We start from the raw sequence: 20,546 nt of genomic DNA on the forward strand, positions 1-20,546 counted from the left end.
CATTCTTTTCATTTAAAGGGATATAGCAAATGCACTATTAATAAAACCAGAAAAGGCCTGGCGCAGTGGCTTATGCCTATAATCCCAGCACTTTGGGAGGCTGAGGTGGGCGGATCACAAGATCAGGAGTTCGAGACCAGCCTGGTCAAGACGGTGAAACCCCGTCTCTACTAAAAATACAAAAATTAGCCGGGCGTGGTCTTATACCAATAAGAGGCACTGTGTGCTGGGTACAGTGGCTCAGTGTAACTTTGACTGGTCTCCCCTTTGTGGCTGTCCATGTGAAAGTTGGGTCATGTTTGATGGAGGCATTTCTAGAGTTCGTGGAAGAAATATTTTTTGGATTCAACAAGCAGATGATGTTATATGATGGAGATGAAACAGTGCCTGCCCACCTATCCGCTTCTAAGGAAACCGCCCTGCCCCAAACCCCCATTGACAGAATTGTGGCCATTTGTGTCACTGGAATCTCAGAAGGAGGGGGATGAAAAAGTAGCCATAGAAATAATGACTGAAAATGGCCGGGTGCAGTGGCTCACGCCTGTAATCTCAGCACTTTGGGGGGTCGAGGCGGGTGGATTGCCTGAGGTCAGGAGTTTGAGACCAGCCTGGCCAACATGGTGAACCCCGTCTCTACTAAAAATACAAAAATTAGCTGGGCTTGGTGGCAGGTGCCTGTAATCCCAGCTACTCAGGAGGTTGAGGCAGGAGAATCACTTGAATCTGGGAGGCAGGGGTTGCAGTGAGCTGAGATCGCGCCACTGCACTCCAGCTGGGGGACGAGAGTGAGACTTCGTCTCAAAAAAAAAAAAAAAAAAAAAAAGAAATAATGGCTGAAAATTTCTCAAATTTGGCAAGTTGGGAAAAAAATACGAGCAAATTCAATAGACTTTCCTTCTCTAAAATTTTCTAAATTATATTTGACATTTGAAACAAAAAGTATAACATTGTGTGATGTTACTCTTCATGTATGTGTAGGAAATATTTAAGATAATTTTAGGTGGGAGAGGGCAAAGAGACTTGAAGGGAGGTAAGGTTTCTATACTTCATCCAACTGGCAAAATGTGGATACTAGGAGATCTTTGTGGTGACGGAATGGTTCTACATCTTGCTTATAGTGGTGGATACAGAAATCTACACGTAATAAAATTATGGACTATTCGGCCGAGTGCAGTGGCTCACACCTGTAATCCCCAGCACTTTGGGAGGCCGGGGCGGGTGGATCACGAGGTCAGGAGATCAAGACCATCCTGGCTAATACGGTGAAACCCCGTCTCTACTAAAAATACAAAAAATTAGCCGGGGGTGGTGGCAGTCGCCTGTAGTCCCAGCTACTCAAGAGGCTGAGGCAGGAGAATGGCATGAACCCGGGAGGCGGAGCTTGCAGTGAGCGGAGACAGTGCCACTGCACTCCAGCCTGGGCGACAGAGTGAGACTCTGTCTCAAAAAAAAAAAAAAAGAACTATTCATACACATTGTAACAATGTCAATGTCTTGGTTTTGATATTGTTGAGATGTAACTGTTGGGGAAACTGGGTGAGGGGTACAGGGACCTCTATGTACTATCTTTGTAATTTCCTATAAATCTATAATTATTTCTAATTAACAAGATAAAAATAAAAGATAATTGAAAGAAGTTTCTTGAAAATGATAAAAGCAAACATCAAAGTATCACTGTGATTCTGTGGCCACAATCAACATTTTAGAAAAGAGAAAGGTTTTCAAAAGCAACGTAGTAGATGAGATGGACTCACTAATTTTCATAAATTTTAAAATTTCATTAAGGGGCAAATATGTAATGGAATAAGAATGTGAGGTGAAAAAGAAATTTAAGGTTGGATTTGAAGAGAGACAGGATGGCAGTCCTACCCAGAAATTCAGGATGAACTTCTGTCTTGATTAGATCTGATACTTCTTGTCAGACATACATCTCTACAGCATGAAACTGGTTAATCAATGTTAAGTGTAATAATATTATGTACCCCTTTGAAACCACAAAATATTCTAGGGATAAAAGCTAATTAAACTTTGACAGTTTGTCATATTTTTAGAGATAACTTAGACTAGTTATTTTCTTCCATAAGTTTAATTAGAAGTTATAGAATTAGAATTAGTATTCCCAGTAATATTGGTAATTGGAAGAAAAAGGTAAAACAAAAGAAAAATTCTCTTGTATGTTGGTAGAAATTGCATGTCAGCAGGACACCAGCAGATGGCAAAGAAAGCTTTCAAAATGTTGATAGTTACACAATCACTGATTTGTCATTAAAATAAATGTGAGACTGTTTCAAATGCCAATATAGTAAAATCATGGTACTATTCATTTTGGTCTTCTCTGTGTTTAATCAAGAACACTTGGCAGCAGGAAAAGTTTGCCCTGAAAACTTGACAGAAAGTCAATGGCAGTAGGTATAGACAGAAATACAAAACTTCAGGTCTTGGATTTACCACCTGGGGCTGAATAATGTTGCTCTTAAAGTGGCTTTGCTGCATTGTCCAACTGCCAGTATTAATTACATGGACAGTTTCTAACTGCTATTACTTTGCTATATTTGTTAATGTTTAATATGAACTGGATCAGACAACTCTGGATTATATGAAGGCTTTTTTAAATGGCAGTTTCTTCCATCATAAAAGTGCTTATGGGCCAGGCACTGTGGCTTATACCTGTAATCCTAGCACTTTGGGAGGCTGAGGCAGGAGAACTGGTTGAGCCCAGGAGTTTGAGATGAGCCTGGGCAACATATTAAGACCTTGACTCTACCAAAAAAAAAAAAAAAAAAAAAAAAAAATTAGCTGGGCCTGGTATAATTCCAGCTATCCTGGGAGCTGAGTTGAGAGGATTACTGGATTGCTTGAGCACAGGATGTTGAGGCTGCAGTGAGCTGGAATTGCACCACCGTACTCCAGCTTGGGTGGCAGAGTGAGACCCTGCCTCCAGAAAAAAAAAAAAGGTGTCTGTGGAGGTATCATGAAGACAAAAGTGAATGATAAAGATTCACATTGAGAGAGCCTGTTTTTCTAGTTTGTGTTTTCTGATTGACCTTTGTAACTGAGTTGCTATTGTTCACATCTTTGCTCTACAGTTCAATCAAGAGACCAGTCAGATCAGAATTACATTAGTTTAGTATTTTTTTACTTAACCCAAGGGCACAGACATCTGACCACTTCATCAGCCTCAAAACAGAATTTGTCACCTGCTTAATTTACACATGAGTTGGCAAAAATTATTTTTTCCATTTAGTGCTGTCTGGCAACACCATGACTAGATCAGGGGATTGGATATTTGATCTTCCAAATCTGCATAACGTGCAAACGACTACGTGTAACAGGAAATTTTAAACCCAGAGAGTATTTTCTTTTCATAGGCTTTTAAAAAAATTTACTTTAATTTCAGTCTATTTTTTTCATCTTTTTCTTTAAACAGATATTTCACAGACAAACCAACATGAGAGGCCATGTCAATAATATGTGAACAAACGTTTCTTTAAAAAAGAGAATTTTTCAGAAATTGTTATAGAAAATACAGGTTTCAAATATGGCAGGAAGCTAAATGCATATTTTTGAGAGGAAAGAATGAAAGAAAAAAGCTCCTAGGCCTTTTATTCCAGAAATGGATTTGTATTAAATTATTTCAGATTATACCATAGTTTCTAAGGCATTTATTGGTGATTACAACATTTCTCTTGTTAGCTGTGTGGCCTGGTCAAGTTGTGTAAACCCTCTAAGTCTTATTTTTTTTTTCCTCTGATTTAAATGATAATATCATGTACAAGTCATAGAGTATTCATTACGGTTACATTAGACAATCTGTGCAGCTGTTTCTATGCTTGTCAAATAATAAGTGCTTAAAGGTTAGCTATTATCATTATTACTAAACTAAGCCAGATTGAGAGATTTAAAATCAAAGCCAAAGTAGGGCATTCTAATTTGTAATTTGCATAATGCTTCCTTGTGAATGATCTCATGTGAACCTTACAACAGCCTTTAAGGCCAATGTGCCAGAAAACCCTGGAAGCCCCTTCACTGTTCGCCACGCGATAACCCCGAATGTGGGCAAAGGTGGACTTGCTTGTTGGCTGTCTGTGAGGCACAGCCCCTCAAGGTTGGCACTCTGTTCCCAAGAGGTGATTTATGTACTTCAAAACAACTGCAGGAGATGGAAGCACATGGTGTTCCTCAGATTTTAAATCTTGCTCTGTGTCTGATAGGACTTTTGCATTTTTATGACTTCCTAATATTATAGAGGAATCCTACCTCGAGTGCCCCACAGAAGAAAGAAGTTATAACCAAAAGTCTCCTGCAAATCATCACTGTCAGTTTCCTTCAATGTAACAGCAGACAAGGATAAGTTGCCTCACAAGTGGAGTAGGTTGTATCATAAATCTTGCTCTTTTTTCTTTCGTCTGAGCCTGCAAGGGTGGAAGTACGTGATGTCTCCAGTTCCACTTGGAGAGATTCAAAGAAGGAAAACTCATTAGCAGAGGGACAAGGAACCAGTCCAGGCAATATCTGAATATTTATTATTTGATTTTATCTTGAATAGGAGAGAAAGGTGCTTTGTTCAGAAAGCTTCTGATTGATATCTGTCCTTTTGACTTCTGAACCTTTGCCTCTCTGCTTTATAACAAGAATCTATTAATTAACTTGGTGCTTGGCAGAAAGAATTGAGCTTTCCCCGAACTCTTAAGAATTCTCCAAAAATGGTCATTAATGCTGGGAAGAGGATTAGCATCGTAATCTCATTTTATACATGAAGAAACTGAAGTTCAAATTAACTTCATACTCAAGCAATAAATAATTTGTAGAGCTGGGCACCAAAGGAACAAAGGGCTGTTTACTGAGAGACCTGAGCTTCTTATTCTGACTTTGCCTTCTACTGGAGGTTCACCACTTTGGGCCTTAGTTTCCTTACCTTTGAATGGGTTTAATGAATTAGATAGGTGCAGCAGACTTTCTCTGTAAAGGGCCACATCATAAATGTATTTGGCTTTGTGGGCCAAAACATTCCTACAGAGACTACTCTGCAGGAACTATTCAACTCTGCTTTTAAAAGAGGGAACTATTCAACTCTGCTGAAACTTCTGTTTACAGATAGCAGGTAAACAAATGGGTGTGAGTTATGTCTGATGACACCTAATTTACAAAAACAGGCAGCAGGTTGGACTTGATCCATAGGGTATAGTTTGCAGACCACTAGACTGGACGATGTAGAAGTTTTTTTTAACTGCTAATATTTGATGACTCAGCTTGTTTTAATAGCAATGCTATTTCCCTAGGAAAGTCACCTTGATTATTCAATCGTCTGTGGCTTGTGCAGTTTGTGGAGTACCTAAAGATTTGTCTGCAGCTTTTCCTTTCTTCTTCCATATTTGAATGCCTGCTGTGTGTATTGCAATTACAAATTATCTTAATGACATTCTGCTTAGGGTTTAGGGTTTATGTGTGGGGGAAGTGGGGAGCAAGGTGTGTGGGATTGGAGTGTGGAGTGCATAAAGGTGGGTGAGGTGTGGTCTCCTGGGTAGGATGACTGACTTGGAATGAAGACCCAAACCCTTAGGAGAACCTTCTGAATGTTAGTTCTGACCTCAGATGATCAACAGATAAGCTGCTTTTGCTATATTAAGCAAGGCTTGAGCAAGTGTCTCAGAGCTGCCAGGAATGGGGGAGGGTGTAAGGTAGGAAGATGGAAGAAAGTGTCTCAACTTAGAGGAAAATATGATCTCTCCTGTTACAAAAATCAAACTGTAAATACTTCTGTAACTGTGGTCCCAAGCTACATCCAAGAAGGTAAGCACTGCTTTCCCATGGGGGACACTGTACCCTAAGTTCTTACTCCCCTTCCTGAACTATGTGAAGGAGAGGAGAACAGTTCAACTCTATCACTGTTTAATAAATTCCTCTAATAAGAGAATTAGAGTATTGGTGGGGCATAGTGGCTCACACCTATAATCCTAGCACTTTAGGATATTGAGGTGGGAGGATCACTTGAACTCTGGAGTTTGAGACCAGCCTGAGCAACATAGCAAGTCTTCGTCCCCACAAATTTTTTTTTAAAAGTTAGCTGAGCACGGTGGCATGTGCCTGTGGTCCCAGCTACTCTGGAGGTTAAGGTGAGAGGATCACTTGGGTCTGGGAGGTTAAGGCTACAGTGAGCCATAATCACACCACTGCACCGCAGCCTGGGCAACAGAGCAAAATATAGCACACAGGCCAAGCTTTAAGGGTAACAGCCATGGCAAATGAACCTATTTACTCTTTATAAAACTTGTATTATTGCTACACAAAGCTTCTTTGGAATTTCAAAGTGAAGAATTTTCTTAAAAGACCAGAGAATCTGTTGGGTGTGGTGGCTCATGCCTGTAATCTCAGAACTTTGGGAGGCCAAGGCGGGTGGATCACTTGAGCCCAGGAGTTTGAGACCAGCCTGGCCAACATGGTGAAACCCCATCTCTACCAAAAATACAAAAAATTATCTGGGTGTGGTGGCATGTGCCTGTAATCCCAGCTACTCAGGAGGATGAGGTGGGAGGATCACTTGAGGTGGAGGTTGCAGTGAGCCATGATTGCACCATTGCACTCCAGCCTGGGTGACAGAACAAGACCCCATCTCAAAAAATGAAAAAAAAATTAGCCAGGCATGGCGGTGTGCACCTGTATTCCCAGCTACCTGCGTTCAGTAGGCTGAGGTGGAGGATTGCAGTCCAGGAGTTGGAGGCTGCAGTAAGTTATAATTGTACCACTGCACCCCAGCCTAGGTGACATAGGGAGACTCTGTCTCAGAAAAACAAAAGCAAACAAACAGAAAAACCCACCAGAGAATATATATCATGATAGTTTGCCTACTTCTGTCAAGGAGCATTATTTCTATTCAAATGTTATATTTGGCACTAAAATCATAAAAAGTCTTAAATACTTATTTTTAATACCTCCCTGTCTCTTTACCATCTGCCTCTCCCCACCTACTGCTTTCTGGGAAATCACTGCAAATGATTTACTTTGTGTCCTTTTTGAGGTTTTTTTCTGTACATTTATGAGTGTGTGCCTGTATTTGGCCTGATGTGTGATTATTAGACAATAATTAGATCACCACATATGATTATTAGACAATGTTTCTGCCTATTTAGACTATTGGTATCACCAGATACAAGTCTGCCTAGCTACAATGTGATAATGCCTTTTGATAGGTCCTAGGAAATATTCAGCACAGGAAGTAAAACAAAAACTTCCCCTTAAACACATAGAATTGTATTGGTGTATTCCTTCAGAGGCAGGTTTAATTCAATCCTCTGAAGTGGAGGTCTGGGTGTATTTCCAGCATCAAGTTCTACTGTTACCTAAGATATTTTAGATGATTGAGGTGAGGGTTCTTTTTTTTTCAGTCATGATGTTAACTGAATCATGTTTTCATTCTACTTTCCTACCCTAATATTCCTACTGTAATATTAACTGCTCTAATATTTCCTCCTCTAATATTAATCTAATAGTCCCAGGCACTGTGGTTTATATGAAAACTTGTTGAGTCTATTGGATGGAGAGAAATTTGGGTGCTTGAAGTAGATTATAGGCTGAAAGAACCTAAGATTCTACCATAGTTAGACAAGCCAAGAAGCCAATAAGCCCAAGGAAGCATAACTTTAAGTTGCTGTAACTTCATCCTTAATTTGTCCTGATTTGCTGAGATATCTCCATTCATCCTTGCTCACCCACTAATAGCTAGAGGATCCCTGCGGCCACCTAGAGCTGAGCCCATCTTCATAATTCTCTCTTGTGGCATCAGACTCTTGTCTGTGATTTCATTTTATGAATATGAATAAAGAACACGGCTGGAAAAGGAAGATTTAATAGCATATTTTGCTGAAAATGTGAGCAATTAAAATGGGCTGACCCAAATGTCAAAGATTTAAGAATGTGGATTGCTGTGGAGAGAAGTTCTACCTAATAAGTGCAGTTGACAAAATGAGGAATTTTTTCAGGACAAAGGGTAAGTTTAGGAAAAACAAAATCTGTTGTGAGTATCTGAAAATAACGAGCAAAGGAAGAAAGAAAAGGACAAATCTACATCAAGTCCTACTAAACCGAGATGTGCATCTGACCCGTGCATGTGGGGAAATCAATAAAATTAGAGCAAAGTCATTTCCCAATTTTCACAGATGAGTGTATTCTTTCAAAAATTAGTAGGTCTTGTAAGAAAATCAATTTTCTGCATTTTTCTACAGGAAATTATACTTGATTCAATGTAAAAAGGAAACTAGAGGAAGAAAATGAATATGACAGTATTGAGATCATGTGAGAAAAAGAGAAGGAAATGCGTGTGTGGGGTGTGTGTGTGTGTGTGAGAGAGAGAGAGAGAGAGAAATAGCACACAGGAGTAGCAGGAGGGGCAGAATGAAGGGCATAGACCCTTATCATATCATAAAATAAAGAATTTTTAAAGAACAAATCCATGTCATAGAGAAACTGTGAAAGGTAATATTGGAAAAATATCCTATATGCTTACTTAGTTAGAATCTACTATAATGGTTTAGTACTCAAACTGTTTATTTTTCCACGCCTGTGAAGATGATACATTATGTTTAGTTTAATGATTCTGGGTGAAGTACAGCTGCCCTGTGCAAACACTTGGCATTTTATGCATCACCAACCCCAGGGGCAAGTCACACCTTTCTGCCTTTAAATCCTTGCAGGGGCAGCCAAGTCTGGAGCCTTCCCCAAGAGAGCTGCAGGTGGAGGTGGCTCCGTACTTAGGATAAGATTCATAGAGCCCAAGAAGGAGCGAATGCGATCCCCTCTGTGCAGCTTGATTCACTTCTCCCTGTTTTGGGTGTTTTCCCACATAGCATTTCTGGCTAAAGCCCTTTAGATTCAACTTGGATTAAAAATGGAACAACATGAGACACCCTCCTAGGGCTCATTCATCTCCTGCCCTGATAGGCTTGTTGGATTTTAGAAAAATACTACAAACACGACAAATAGTTCTGTAGTATAAGTATTTCTTATGCAATATTTGAGATATACCTATCCAGCAGAATTATTCACTCTTTACCTGAAATTAAAATTTAACTGGACCACCTGGATTTTATTTGGCAACTCTATTGCTTGAGCTCTGGGAGCCTCCAGAGTATCTGAGAAGTGTCTTAGCAGGGCAGACCCTACGTGTGTTTGGAGCGAAGAGCATGGGACAGACGCTGATGCAGGAAGTGTAAGTAAAATGACAAAAACACGCAAATCTGACAGGTGAGCAGAGAAAAACCATTCCAAGTCTTTTGTTACTTTATCCCCAACACCGTTTCCTGAGGGGAAGGAGTGAGCCAGCAGCCCTTTCCTTCCCGACTGTTCTCCTGAGAGCACTCCTTGTGACTTCTGGGCCAGGATCTGCATTTTACATATTTAAGGAGCGATTTCAGCTGGCAGGCAATGAGTTCATCATACAGAAGAATGGACCAGACACTGGGAACAGGTTGTGTGTTGGGTAGGGGTGGTGAAAACGGGACACACCAAAACACATAGTGATAAGCTACAGGGACAGGGCAGACCTTCCAAATCACACTTACTGCATGAATGCAAACACACACAAACATGCTCATCGTTGATTTTTCAAAAAAATATATATTTTCTCTTCATAAATAACTCTCATTTAATTTATTAACCTGTGGCTGTTCTTGGAGAATTTCCTAGAGAGCAAGAACATGTGGACATCCACCATCTCTGGTCTGGAGGTAGCCAGCCAGGGTCTGAGCTGCTGGGCTCCCTGCTGAGCTGTTTGGCCAACGCAGGTCTGGAAGCATCTTTTCTCTTAACACTGAGATCTCAGTCTGTGGTGGTCAAGAATGAACTCCTCTTGTTTAACCCATATATTTATTTTAAATAAAATTATCACCTCAATTCCATATATCTAGTTAGAAAGATTTTAACTTGGACTTGAGGACCTTTTAACTCTTAAGCCTGCAAAAGTTCTAGACTGAATGATAATTACTGACATTTGATGCACCTAGCACTAAAATGAAATGATATAATATTCCGACACAGGCTTTTCTTTCCAATTTATTCATCATTATTTATCTTGACTCTAAGTTTGATGATCTTCTTGTAGAATACTCTATATTGAAGTTATGCTGAGTTCAATCATAAAGCTAAGCCTAGTTACAGTGGGATTTTCTTTTTGGAACTCAAATGTTATATATATATATATATTTCATATGCACACATTCTCATATATAGCCCACGGCTATATTATTATGTAGGTTCCAGTGTCACGGAAACTTGTTAAGCTTTTCTGTGTCTCTGTGCCTAAAATCTACTGACAAAAATACAGTTTAACCACACACACTTAAATACAGTTTAGAGGGAAAAGGAGGTGCTATTTATACAGGATAGATAGAAGTTTTAAAATAGTGAAATAAATCTGCTTTCTGTTAATAAAACTCATAAAATGTGCCACCAATATTACTGGGTCATCCATTTCTTCTTATTTTCTCACAGTGATATTTCAGGTCTTTTGGGATAGTCACTTTGTGGCTATCTTGGAATAAAACAGTCATTTCAATTCTGTGACGGGTCATAAGCAGTGTCTGGTCATTTTAGGGTCACAGCCCTAAAAGGCTGAGCCTAATTATTGGGAGTAGGAGCTGGCCGGGATCAGCTCCTAGGACCTGTGTGGGGATCTTGGAAGTTCCTCCCCGCTGGGCTGTGCTGTCCCTCCCTCATGGTGCTGTAGTTGCAGTTTCCCCCGTGGATGCCAGAGATGGAGATGGGAAGGAGGTGTGGGAGAGTGGCCAGAGGCGGGGATAGAGGCAGATAGGGAAGGAAAACCTTTGGTTTGTAGGACATGGGTGGTATCTTGTTCCTGGCAACTATGTGTGACGACACCAAGGGCACAGTCTTTGGGGACAGTCGTGCCGTAGCCAGCACAGAGGACAGGCTGGCTGCGGGCCAGCGCACTCACCCGTGCTGCTCTGGATGGTCCTAACGGTGGTGGTGGTGCGCGGCGGCGAGGACGACCTCAGGGACACGCACTCATCGTCCTGGGAGCAGCCTTTCTCGATGGCCCGCACATAGCTGTGGCTCCGCATGCGGAAGCAGCCTGGCATGGGCAGGTCCAGAGCTTCCACGGCCTGCGACTCCAGCTCGCTGAATACGGACTCGCACACGGACTCGAACTGCCCGTTCACTTCCATCTCGCTCACCTGCGGGCAGACACAGGCGTTGTGACACTCGCCTCCACCTGGTGGAGGATCAACCTCTCCAAGCATCTGTGAACTTCAATCCCCAGAAGAAAAAACAGCGTCTGGTTATGTTAAGCTCAAATGCATTTTATTTCCTTTCTGTTACAGGCTATAATTGAATGGCATCCAGCTTATAATTCCAAACAATAGATCACTTTTTTTTTTGGTATTTTTAGTAGAGACAGGGTTTCACCATGTTGGCCAAGCTGGTCTCGAACTCCTGACCTCAAGTGATCCACCCGCCTGGGCCTCCCAAAGTGCTGGGATTACAGGCATGAGCTACCACCACCAGCCTTGATTACATTTCAAAGAAAAAAGGGCACTGTTTGTAGAACGCGAGGAAATGTGGGGCTTATTCCAATGCATGATATTCCTATTTATAAACGCAAACTTGGAGAAGAATTTTATCAGTCCATTGTCAGAGTTCATGTATTTCGGTATAACTTTTTAGCACAAACATTTTAGAAACAAGTATTTTTACAGTGCCTTTTGAAGTGACTAGTTTGTTAAATAATTTCAGTGTTAAGCTTAATTTAGTGCAAAGTATGGAAACATGCCCTATATTTTCTGGCAAGATACTCACATTTTGCACAAAAATAGACTAAACTCAGATATGTCAAAATCTTGAAAAGCACCATCAAGATTTTCAAACTATTTACAAGTTTCAGTCTTCTTTATAAAAAGCCCACATGGGCTGAGTGTGGTGGCTCGCACCTATTACCCAGCACTTTGGGAGGCTGTGGCAGGAGGATCACTTCAGCCCAGGAGGTCGAGGCTGCAGTAAGCCCTGATTGCACCACTGCATTCCAGCCTGGGCAACAGAGACAGATCTTGTCTCAACAAACAAACAACAACAAAAAAACCTGATACAGAAATATTTGGCGTAACTGGAAAAAAATCTTTGAAACGAGGGCCCTCTTTTTTTGAAGAATAAATTTTTATTGATTTATATTCCTCCTGCATATAACTTACATTAGGTTTGAGCCACACTTAAAACTGACTAGATGTTCTAGTCAACTTCTCACTTTTTAGTTGACTTGCTAGAGATTTGGGAGCATTTCTCCATTTTCTGTTACCTTCCAGGACATCTTATCTCTATTTTCCTAATATCAAATTCATGAGGCACTGAGAATTTAACAAATTAAACTACAATTAGGTTTTGAACACTTCCTGAAAACTATTACAATTTTTGGCTGTCTCCTCATTTTGTATTACCTGAAGTTGTGCTCCAGTAATGACTAATTTCTTTAAACTTCAGATAAAAGTGACCAGTTACCTTAAGGCATATCAATAGAAAGAGACATACATTTTTTAATAGGAATTCTTTACAGTTTAAAAATGCTATTTTCACATTCTTTATCTAATTTGTTATGTGAAATCCCTGCACATTTTCCAGGCTAATAACTATGTATGTCCATATCAGAAAGTTATATCTCGGCCGGGCGCGGTGGCTCACGCTTGTAATCCCAGCACTTTGGGAGGCTGAGGCGGGCGCATCACGAGGTCAGAAGATCGAGACCACGGTGAAACCTCGTCTCTACTAAAACTACAAAAAAATTAGCCGGGCGTGTTGGCGGGCGCCTGTAGTCCCAGCTACTCGGAGAGGCTGAGGCAGGAGAATGGCGTGAACCCGGGAGGCGGAGCTTGCAGTGAGCTGAGATTGCGCCACTGCACTCCAGCCTGGGCGACAGTGGGACTCCATCTCAAAAAAAAAAAAAAAAAAGAAAGTTATATCTCTATATATTCTTGTTTTTAAAGAAATACATGGACATACATTTAGAGGTAAAGGAACGTATCTGCAACTATCAAATGGAGCGAGAGAAAGAAAGAGTGAGCAAGTGAGCCAAAATCTCAGCAATCCATACATTTCAATCTGGGTCAAGGATATACAGGAGTCTTTGTATTACATGGGTGACTCTTTTTTAAGGTTGCAATTATTTCAAAGCCAAAAATAAAGCAAATATATATGTGTGTATGTCTATATACATCTGCAAATGTATGGGTGTATATATACAAAGACATATATATAATATATGTATATAATTTATTCATTTTTTTCCCCTTTTAATCAACATGCCAAACTTTACAAAGAGATAGCAAAATATCTCTGTCAAGGTAACAACCATTAAACTCGGATGATTATATTTCCTCGGATAATTCAAGTATAAAACTTGAATTATGTAGTAAATATAATTCTGCAACTTGTTGGTTTTTTAGTTAACCCTCTAGGTTAAACTTATATTCTTTTCTTTTTTTTGAGATAGGATCTTGCTCTGTCACCCAGGATGGAGTGCATTGGCACGAACAAGGCTTACTGTAGCCTCAAGCAATCCTCCTGACCCAGTTTCCTGGATAGCTGGGACCACAGGTATGCACCACCATGCTTGGCTTTTTTTTTTTTTTTTTTTTTTCTGGAGAGACAGGGTTTCACCATGTTGCCCAGGCGGGTCTCAAACTCCTGGTCTCAAGCTATCCTCCCACCTCCACCTCCCAAAATGCTGGGATTACAAGTGTGAACTACGGCTCCTGGCTAAACTTATATTCTTAATATAATTCTTCTTCATTCCCTTTTATCCTTTTATTTTCATTATACACAGATACAGAAAACCATACAAAATAAATATATAATTTAATGAATTATAATAATGCAAACACCTTGGAACCACTACCCAGATCAAGAAGCAAAACCTTTCCGGACACCCTAGAAGCCCTCCACATGCCCCCATATTCACAATCTCCACTCTCCCTCTAATAGTACATAACTAGTACCCTGACTTTTATTGCGTTCACTTTTGTGCACTTCTTTATGTTTTATTTCACCCAAGTGTGCATCCCTGGGCTCTAGTTTGTCTTACCCATTTAAAAAATCTGATACATTTTAAAATTCACCTTTAACGTACACTTATTTTGACTTATCTATTGAGAATCTAGGTTGTTTGCCCCATAGAGGTTCCCATAGTCTGGGTTTTGCTGATTTCATACTCATGGTGGAGTTCATCATGTTCTTCTGTATTTTGTATTGCCTGAAAATTGGAATCCAGTTTCAGAGATTTGATGAGATTCAGATTCAATCTTTTTGGCAAGGCTACAGGCCATGCGTTTATTTCATCAGGAGGCATATTATGTCTAGTTTGTCTCTCTTTTTTGTTGTTAAGAGTCTTCTATGCTCAATGCCTAGATTTGTTAATCCTTGGGAGCTGCAAAATGCAATATTCTATAATTACTTTTACAACTACTAGTTGGAATATTCTCTTTCACATTACTTGTTTAGTTAATGATTTAGTTCATATAGGAATGGTAGGATAAATGCTTGATTTCCCCTCTTTATTTACTAATTTTCAAGATAAATTTGTTCTGTCTTATATTCCATATGTAATCAATTTTTTAAAAATATCACATTAACTCATAGATTTAAAAATATTTGATGGTTTTAAGTCAGTTGAAATAATTATCCTTAATGAACTCAAATTTGTCCCATCTTTGGTCAGTGGGAGCCTTTTAGGTTGGTTTGGGGGTCTTTTTGACATGAAAGTAGTAATCTTTGAGAATTTCTTTGATATGTGGTATGACAAGGTATTCTAAACTCAACTTAAACCTTTCCTGCCCAGTCCTGGAATCAGTATGTTTCCAAAAAGCCCTTTCTTTTTTTAGTGGGAAATGGTATTACAAGAACACAATCTGGGTACTAGGGAGATATATTGTCATTGCTACTGGGTTAATCATCGTTCTTAGGCCTTTTCAGTGAGAAGAACTAGGATATAAATACTATAGGGTTCTTATGTAACCTCTTCGATATATATTTATTCTTAGATCTTTATACTAAGAATCTTGGTTCTCAAGGATGTGGGAGATGATGGAGTTGGAATATTCTATAACTATCCATTTGCTTTATCCCATAGTATACGCACAGAAAACAGTACCAATACTACCCCTGCCCACATATGATTAAAGAGCAAACAATTTTATTTTACATGCGGTCCCTCTATTCTTTTCTTATTTTTAAATAGTTGTGCTATATTTACATCATCAGAGCAAATAAACCTATTATGCTCCCCAACCAGTGAACGCTCATTTAGTCTTAGTCCTACAAATAATTATGTTTAATATTTGCCACTACAGGTGGTCCATGACTTATGATTTTTCTGCTTTATGATGATACAAGATTGATATGCATTCAGTAGAAACTGTACTTTGAATTTTGAATTTAGATCTTTTTCTGGGCTACTGATATGTGGTATAGTATTCTCTCGAGATTCTGGGTAGGTGCTCAGCCATGCAATTACAAGGGTAAATAACTGATACTCCAAAGTGTACCGTGTTGCCAGTGTTTTTTGGATATTGTGGTTTTTTTTTTTCACATCCCATCATGTTTACAAAATGCCCATTTTTGACTTAAGGTATTTTCAACTCACAATGGGTCTATCAGGGATGTAATCCCATTGTAAGTAGAGGAGCATCTGTAGTTCTTATGTCTGGTCATTTTGGTTGTTTAGAGCTCATTGTCTAGTACATGTCTCAGAATGTGTTCATGGAATCAATATTCCCCGCATTCATCCATGCTTATAACAGTTTGTACGTTTTATACTTGAAAGTCAGTTTTTCTGGATATAAAAATCTGACTCACATATTTTTCCTTGAGTGTATTAAAATGCTACACACATCATTTTCTTCCAGCATAAACCATTCCTGTTAAAGGGTCCAATGATAACTCAGTTTTCATTTTGTTAAGTCAGTTTGTTCTTTTTGTCTAGAAATCCAAAGTGTTTTTTAAGAAATTCTTTAAAGTCTTGTAATTTTACCAGAATATGTCCTGATGTTGATTGTTTCGGGTCAATTTCTCAGGTCCATGGTGTGTTTACATGGTGTGTTCTTCCAATATGTAGCTTCGAATCAACTTTTTATTTCAGGAAAGTTTAAAAAAATTCATTGTTTTTCTTACTTGTTCTGTTCCTTTGATTTTCTTCTGAAGGGACTTCTATTATCTGTGTATCTAATCTTCTTTGTTTGTTTTTGATATTTGTCAATTTCTCTTTTTAACTCTTCATTTGTGTTCTCTCTCTCTCTCTCTCTCTCTAAGAGATAGGGTCTAGCTCTGTTGCCCAGGCTGGAGTGCAGTGGTGTGATCACAGCTCACTGCAGCCTCAATCTCCTGGGCTCAAGCTATCCTCTGGCCTCACCCTCCTGAGTAGCTGGAACAACAGGCATGAGCTACTGCACTCAGTCCCATTTCTTTTTGATTTTAAAATTTTCCTTCCATTTTAGTTCCTTTTTTTTAGTGTATTTTTACCTTTTTGTAGATTTTACTAACCTACTTTCTAAAACATAGCAGTTTACAGTCCAAACAGCAAGTAATACAGAGTTCATTTCTCAGCATGGTCACCAGAATAGAATGTTAGCTCAGTTTTTGCTGCTCTATGTCAAGAATTATACTGTGCTGTTTTGACTTACATCTTACAAATGTGAATAGGCACCTGTCACTTTATTTACTGGCTTTTGACTTACTTACTGGCTTTTGTATTTTTTTCTCTCATTATTTTTATTTATAAGCTTTGACCAAGATTCTTTTGGGTTATCTTTTCTTACTAATTTGTAGAAATACTTTAAGCAACTATAACATTTACCCTTTTTGTTAATGTGTGTCAATATTCTTCCCACCAATTGTATTTTAACTTTATCATATATTTTGCCACACAGAAATATTTAATTTTATTTAGAATAGATCTTTTCTTTTACTTTATATTTTCTAGAATTTGTGTTTTATTACAAGTAATAATTCTGACCACAATAGTATCTATATATTCTCCTAACATTTATTTTAATGCATTTTGTTACTTTGTGTTATTGCTTCGATTTTTAAATTTACTTAGATGTATTTTTTACATGGGATGAAGAAGAATTTTAGTGTTCCTTCAATTATATAGTGGACAATTTGCTTGAATTCTCTGAGCTTCACTTTCCTCATATGTAAAATAAGTACAATAATACTTATCTCATAGGAGTACTTTAAGGATAAAAATAAAATAATGTCAAAATGCATTTTTTTTTTTTTGAGACGGAGTCTCACTCTGTCACCCAGGCTGGAGTGCAGTGGCACGATCTTGGCTCACTGCAACCTCTGCCTCCCAGATTCAAGCGATTCTTCTGCCTTAGCCTCCTGAGTAGCTGGAACTAGAGGCATGTGACACCATGCCTGGCTAACTTTTTTTTTGTATTTTTAGTAGAGAAGGGGTTTCACCATATTGGCCAGGCTGATCTGGAACTCCTGATCTCATGATCCATCCACCTGAGCCTCCCAAAATACTGAGATTACAGGCGTGAGCCACCGTGCTTGGCCCAAAATTCACATTATATGTCTAGGCATATGGTAGACACTCCATAAATGGTGGATATTATTTTTTGTGATAGTGTAGTGGGAAAATAGTAGTAGGAAACAAATTTGTTAGTCCAACTCTCTGAGACTGAGATTCATAAATTAAAAAATGATCTTTCTTACAGAATAGATGTGAAATTAATTAGATAATAAGCAAGGCTACTAGCATGTATCAGGTAATCACAAAATGGTAACTAATTATTCCATTGTTATTCTTTCTACTGTTAATACTACTATTACTAGCAATATTATTGCCACCAATGCCAGCAGGCATTGAAGTCATTTACCAGTTAAGAGTCAGGACACTTGGGTTTCCTAGCCTCTGTCACTGACTGGCTGGGTACCCACAGACAATTAATTTATCTAGGTTTCCATTTCATTCTCTTTCTCTCTCCACACACACACACACACACACGCACACACACCATGCCACATGCACACACACACACATAATGAAGGGATGGCCTAAGTCAAAGTCACAGCTAAGCTGCTGGTACTAAAACAGCTGCCTAGTTACATTAATTTTAGAAAAGGATGTAGAAACCCAACATGTTGCCAGAGAAAATATGTCTGCGGGCTTCTAGTTTGCCATTCCAGATGAAAATACCTAGGATTTGAACTTGAAATAAATAAAGACATAAATTAACTTGGAAATGACAGTGACTACATGACATATTTTTAAAATATCGGAATTTCTATAAATATAATTCTTCCTTCTCAAGCCCTCCTTTAAAAGCCCTCATTTTAAATTAGATGTACCTATGGTAAAAATATAAAATAATAAACATAATAACATACTTAATTTTCTTCCTTATCATCCAAGCACAATCTGTTTTCAGGGGTCTTTTACTTCTGTGAGTAATAAATGACAGAAGCAATTTAGTTATTCTAGACCAACTCCTTGGTGTACTCAACTTTCTAGGAGCCTTTGATGAATAATATGTCAGGTTTTAAAGGGAAATAAGATATAATGCACTTAAATTCTATAGTATTATAGCTTCTACTAATGATCTATTTGAGAAAATAGCTCTAACATCTTAAAAGCCAACCTGTTTTTGAAAAGTCTAGGGTATATATAGTAGCATTGCTTTGAACAGGAAACTATTCTCCTTTGAATAATGACAATGTTGCAACTACAAAAGGAGGTTTGAAATTATCCTTAAAGATACTGTGTTACTTGAAAATTGAATATGGAACTAGAAAAATGATGTATCATTAGGAATCCATTTCAGCTGGCCATTCTTTCTGTGTTTTACCTAAGGCCAAATGGCTACATCATGGGATTGCAGTGCTTGATCTGACAGCATTACTTCTCCCATGTGTCTGTGCAATGATTTGTTGATATCTTACTAAGCTATCACTGGAAAGTGATGTTGCCCTAAAGAAGGTCAAATGTGCAGCCAGGGACTAAAAACAGTGAACTGCAAGGGTAGTGTGCTGCTGGGGGAAATTAAATGTTCTCCATAAAGTTATGAAAGCCATGAATGTATATAAATATTTTTCCAACAGAATATTTTAAATCCACTGATGTATTCTGCATGTATGACCCCTAGGTTTGTAGATCATTTTATAATTCTCAATGACTGTGTGACCTTTAGGCCATGCAGAATAAATACATGCTCCAAGAATTTTTGAATGTTATTTATTGTGAAAAAAAAATGCAAAACAAGTCCAAAATGCACCAAAATGAGGTTCCAGCTATTTCCCTGAGAATTGGGATAATGTACATCATTGCACCAGCAGTAACTAGCACAGATAGGTTTGCATGTTCTTGGAGATTTCTGTAAAGCAAGGAAACACATGATGGGTCGGCACTGAAATCCCACATGACAGCTTAGCCTGGCTCCCTCCCTATTCTGCCCTTGGAGCCTGCCCTGCAGCTCCTGATTTTTTTCTTCAGGACTCCATTTAGAGCAGTTAGCTTAATTTCGTTGTTAGGGACAGAGCGAGAGCAGTGTTCCTATTTCAGGGTCTTATTTTGACAGATGTTTCAGTGATCAGCCTACCATTTCATAATTTTTTTCTGAATACCTTGTTTCATCTATACCAGCACCACACCATAGCATCACCATCACCACTGTCACTGCTACCACCATCACAATCACTATCATGACCACCACCACCACCACTGTCACCATCACTATCACCACAGTCACCACAACCACCATCATAACCACCACCGCCACCACTGTCACCATCACTATTACCATAATCATCACCACCACCATCACGACCACCACCGCCACCACCATCACCATCACAACTGCCACTGCCACCCATTACCAACACCACCACCACCATCATGATCATCACCACCACTGCCACCACTGTCACCACCACCACCACCACCCATCACCACCACCACCATCACCATCACCACCACCATCACATCACCACCACCACCACCATCACCATCACCATCACCACCACCATCACATCACCACCACCACCACCACCTCACCACCACCACCACCATCACCATCACCACCACATCACCATCACCACCACCATCACATCACCACCACCATCACCATCACCACCACATCACCATCACCGTCACCACCATCATCACAACACCACCACCACCACCATCACCATCACCACCACCATCACCGTCACCACCACATCACCACCACCATCACATCACCATCACCATCACCATCACCATCACCACCACATCACCATCACCACCACCACCATCACCATCACCACCACCATCACCATCACATCACCACCACCATCACCATCACCACCACCACATCACTATCACCACCACCATCACATCACCACCACCACCACCACCACCATCATATCACCACCACCACCACCATCACCATCATCACCACCACCACCATCACCATCACCACCACCACCACCATCACCATCACCACCATCACAATCACCACTGCCATTACTGTTACCATCACTGTCACCACTATCACCATCATCAC

The 20,546-nt window shown here is 39.5% G+C and overlaps 1 protein-coding gene across 18 annotated transcripts in view; it reads right to left on the reverse strand.

Moving 5' to 3' along the window:
- DLGAP1 (DLG associated protein 1) overlaps nucleotides 1-20,546 on the reverse strand; it is a 529,488-nt gene that overhangs the window by 227,988 nt on the left and 280,954 nt on the right. For all 18 annotated transcript variants that reach the window (XM_055237226.2, XM_055237199.2, XM_055237250.2 and 15 more), the window contains one exon: nucleotides 10,946-11,186. In XM_055237226.2, coding sequence (XP_055093201.1) covers nucleotides 10,946-11,186 — 241 coding nt within the window. The remainder of the gene's footprint in view (nucleotides 1-10,945; nucleotides 11,187-20,546) is intronic.

The sequence above is a fragment of the Symphalangus syndactylus genome, chromosome 1, assembly GCF_028878055.3.
Source record: "Symphalangus syndactylus isolate Jambi chromosome 1, NHGRI_mSymSyn1-v2.1_pri, whole genome shotgun sequence".
In the NCBI taxonomy this organism is placed as follows: Eukaryota; Metazoa; Chordata; class Mammalia; order Primates; family Hylobatidae; genus Symphalangus; species Symphalangus syndactylus.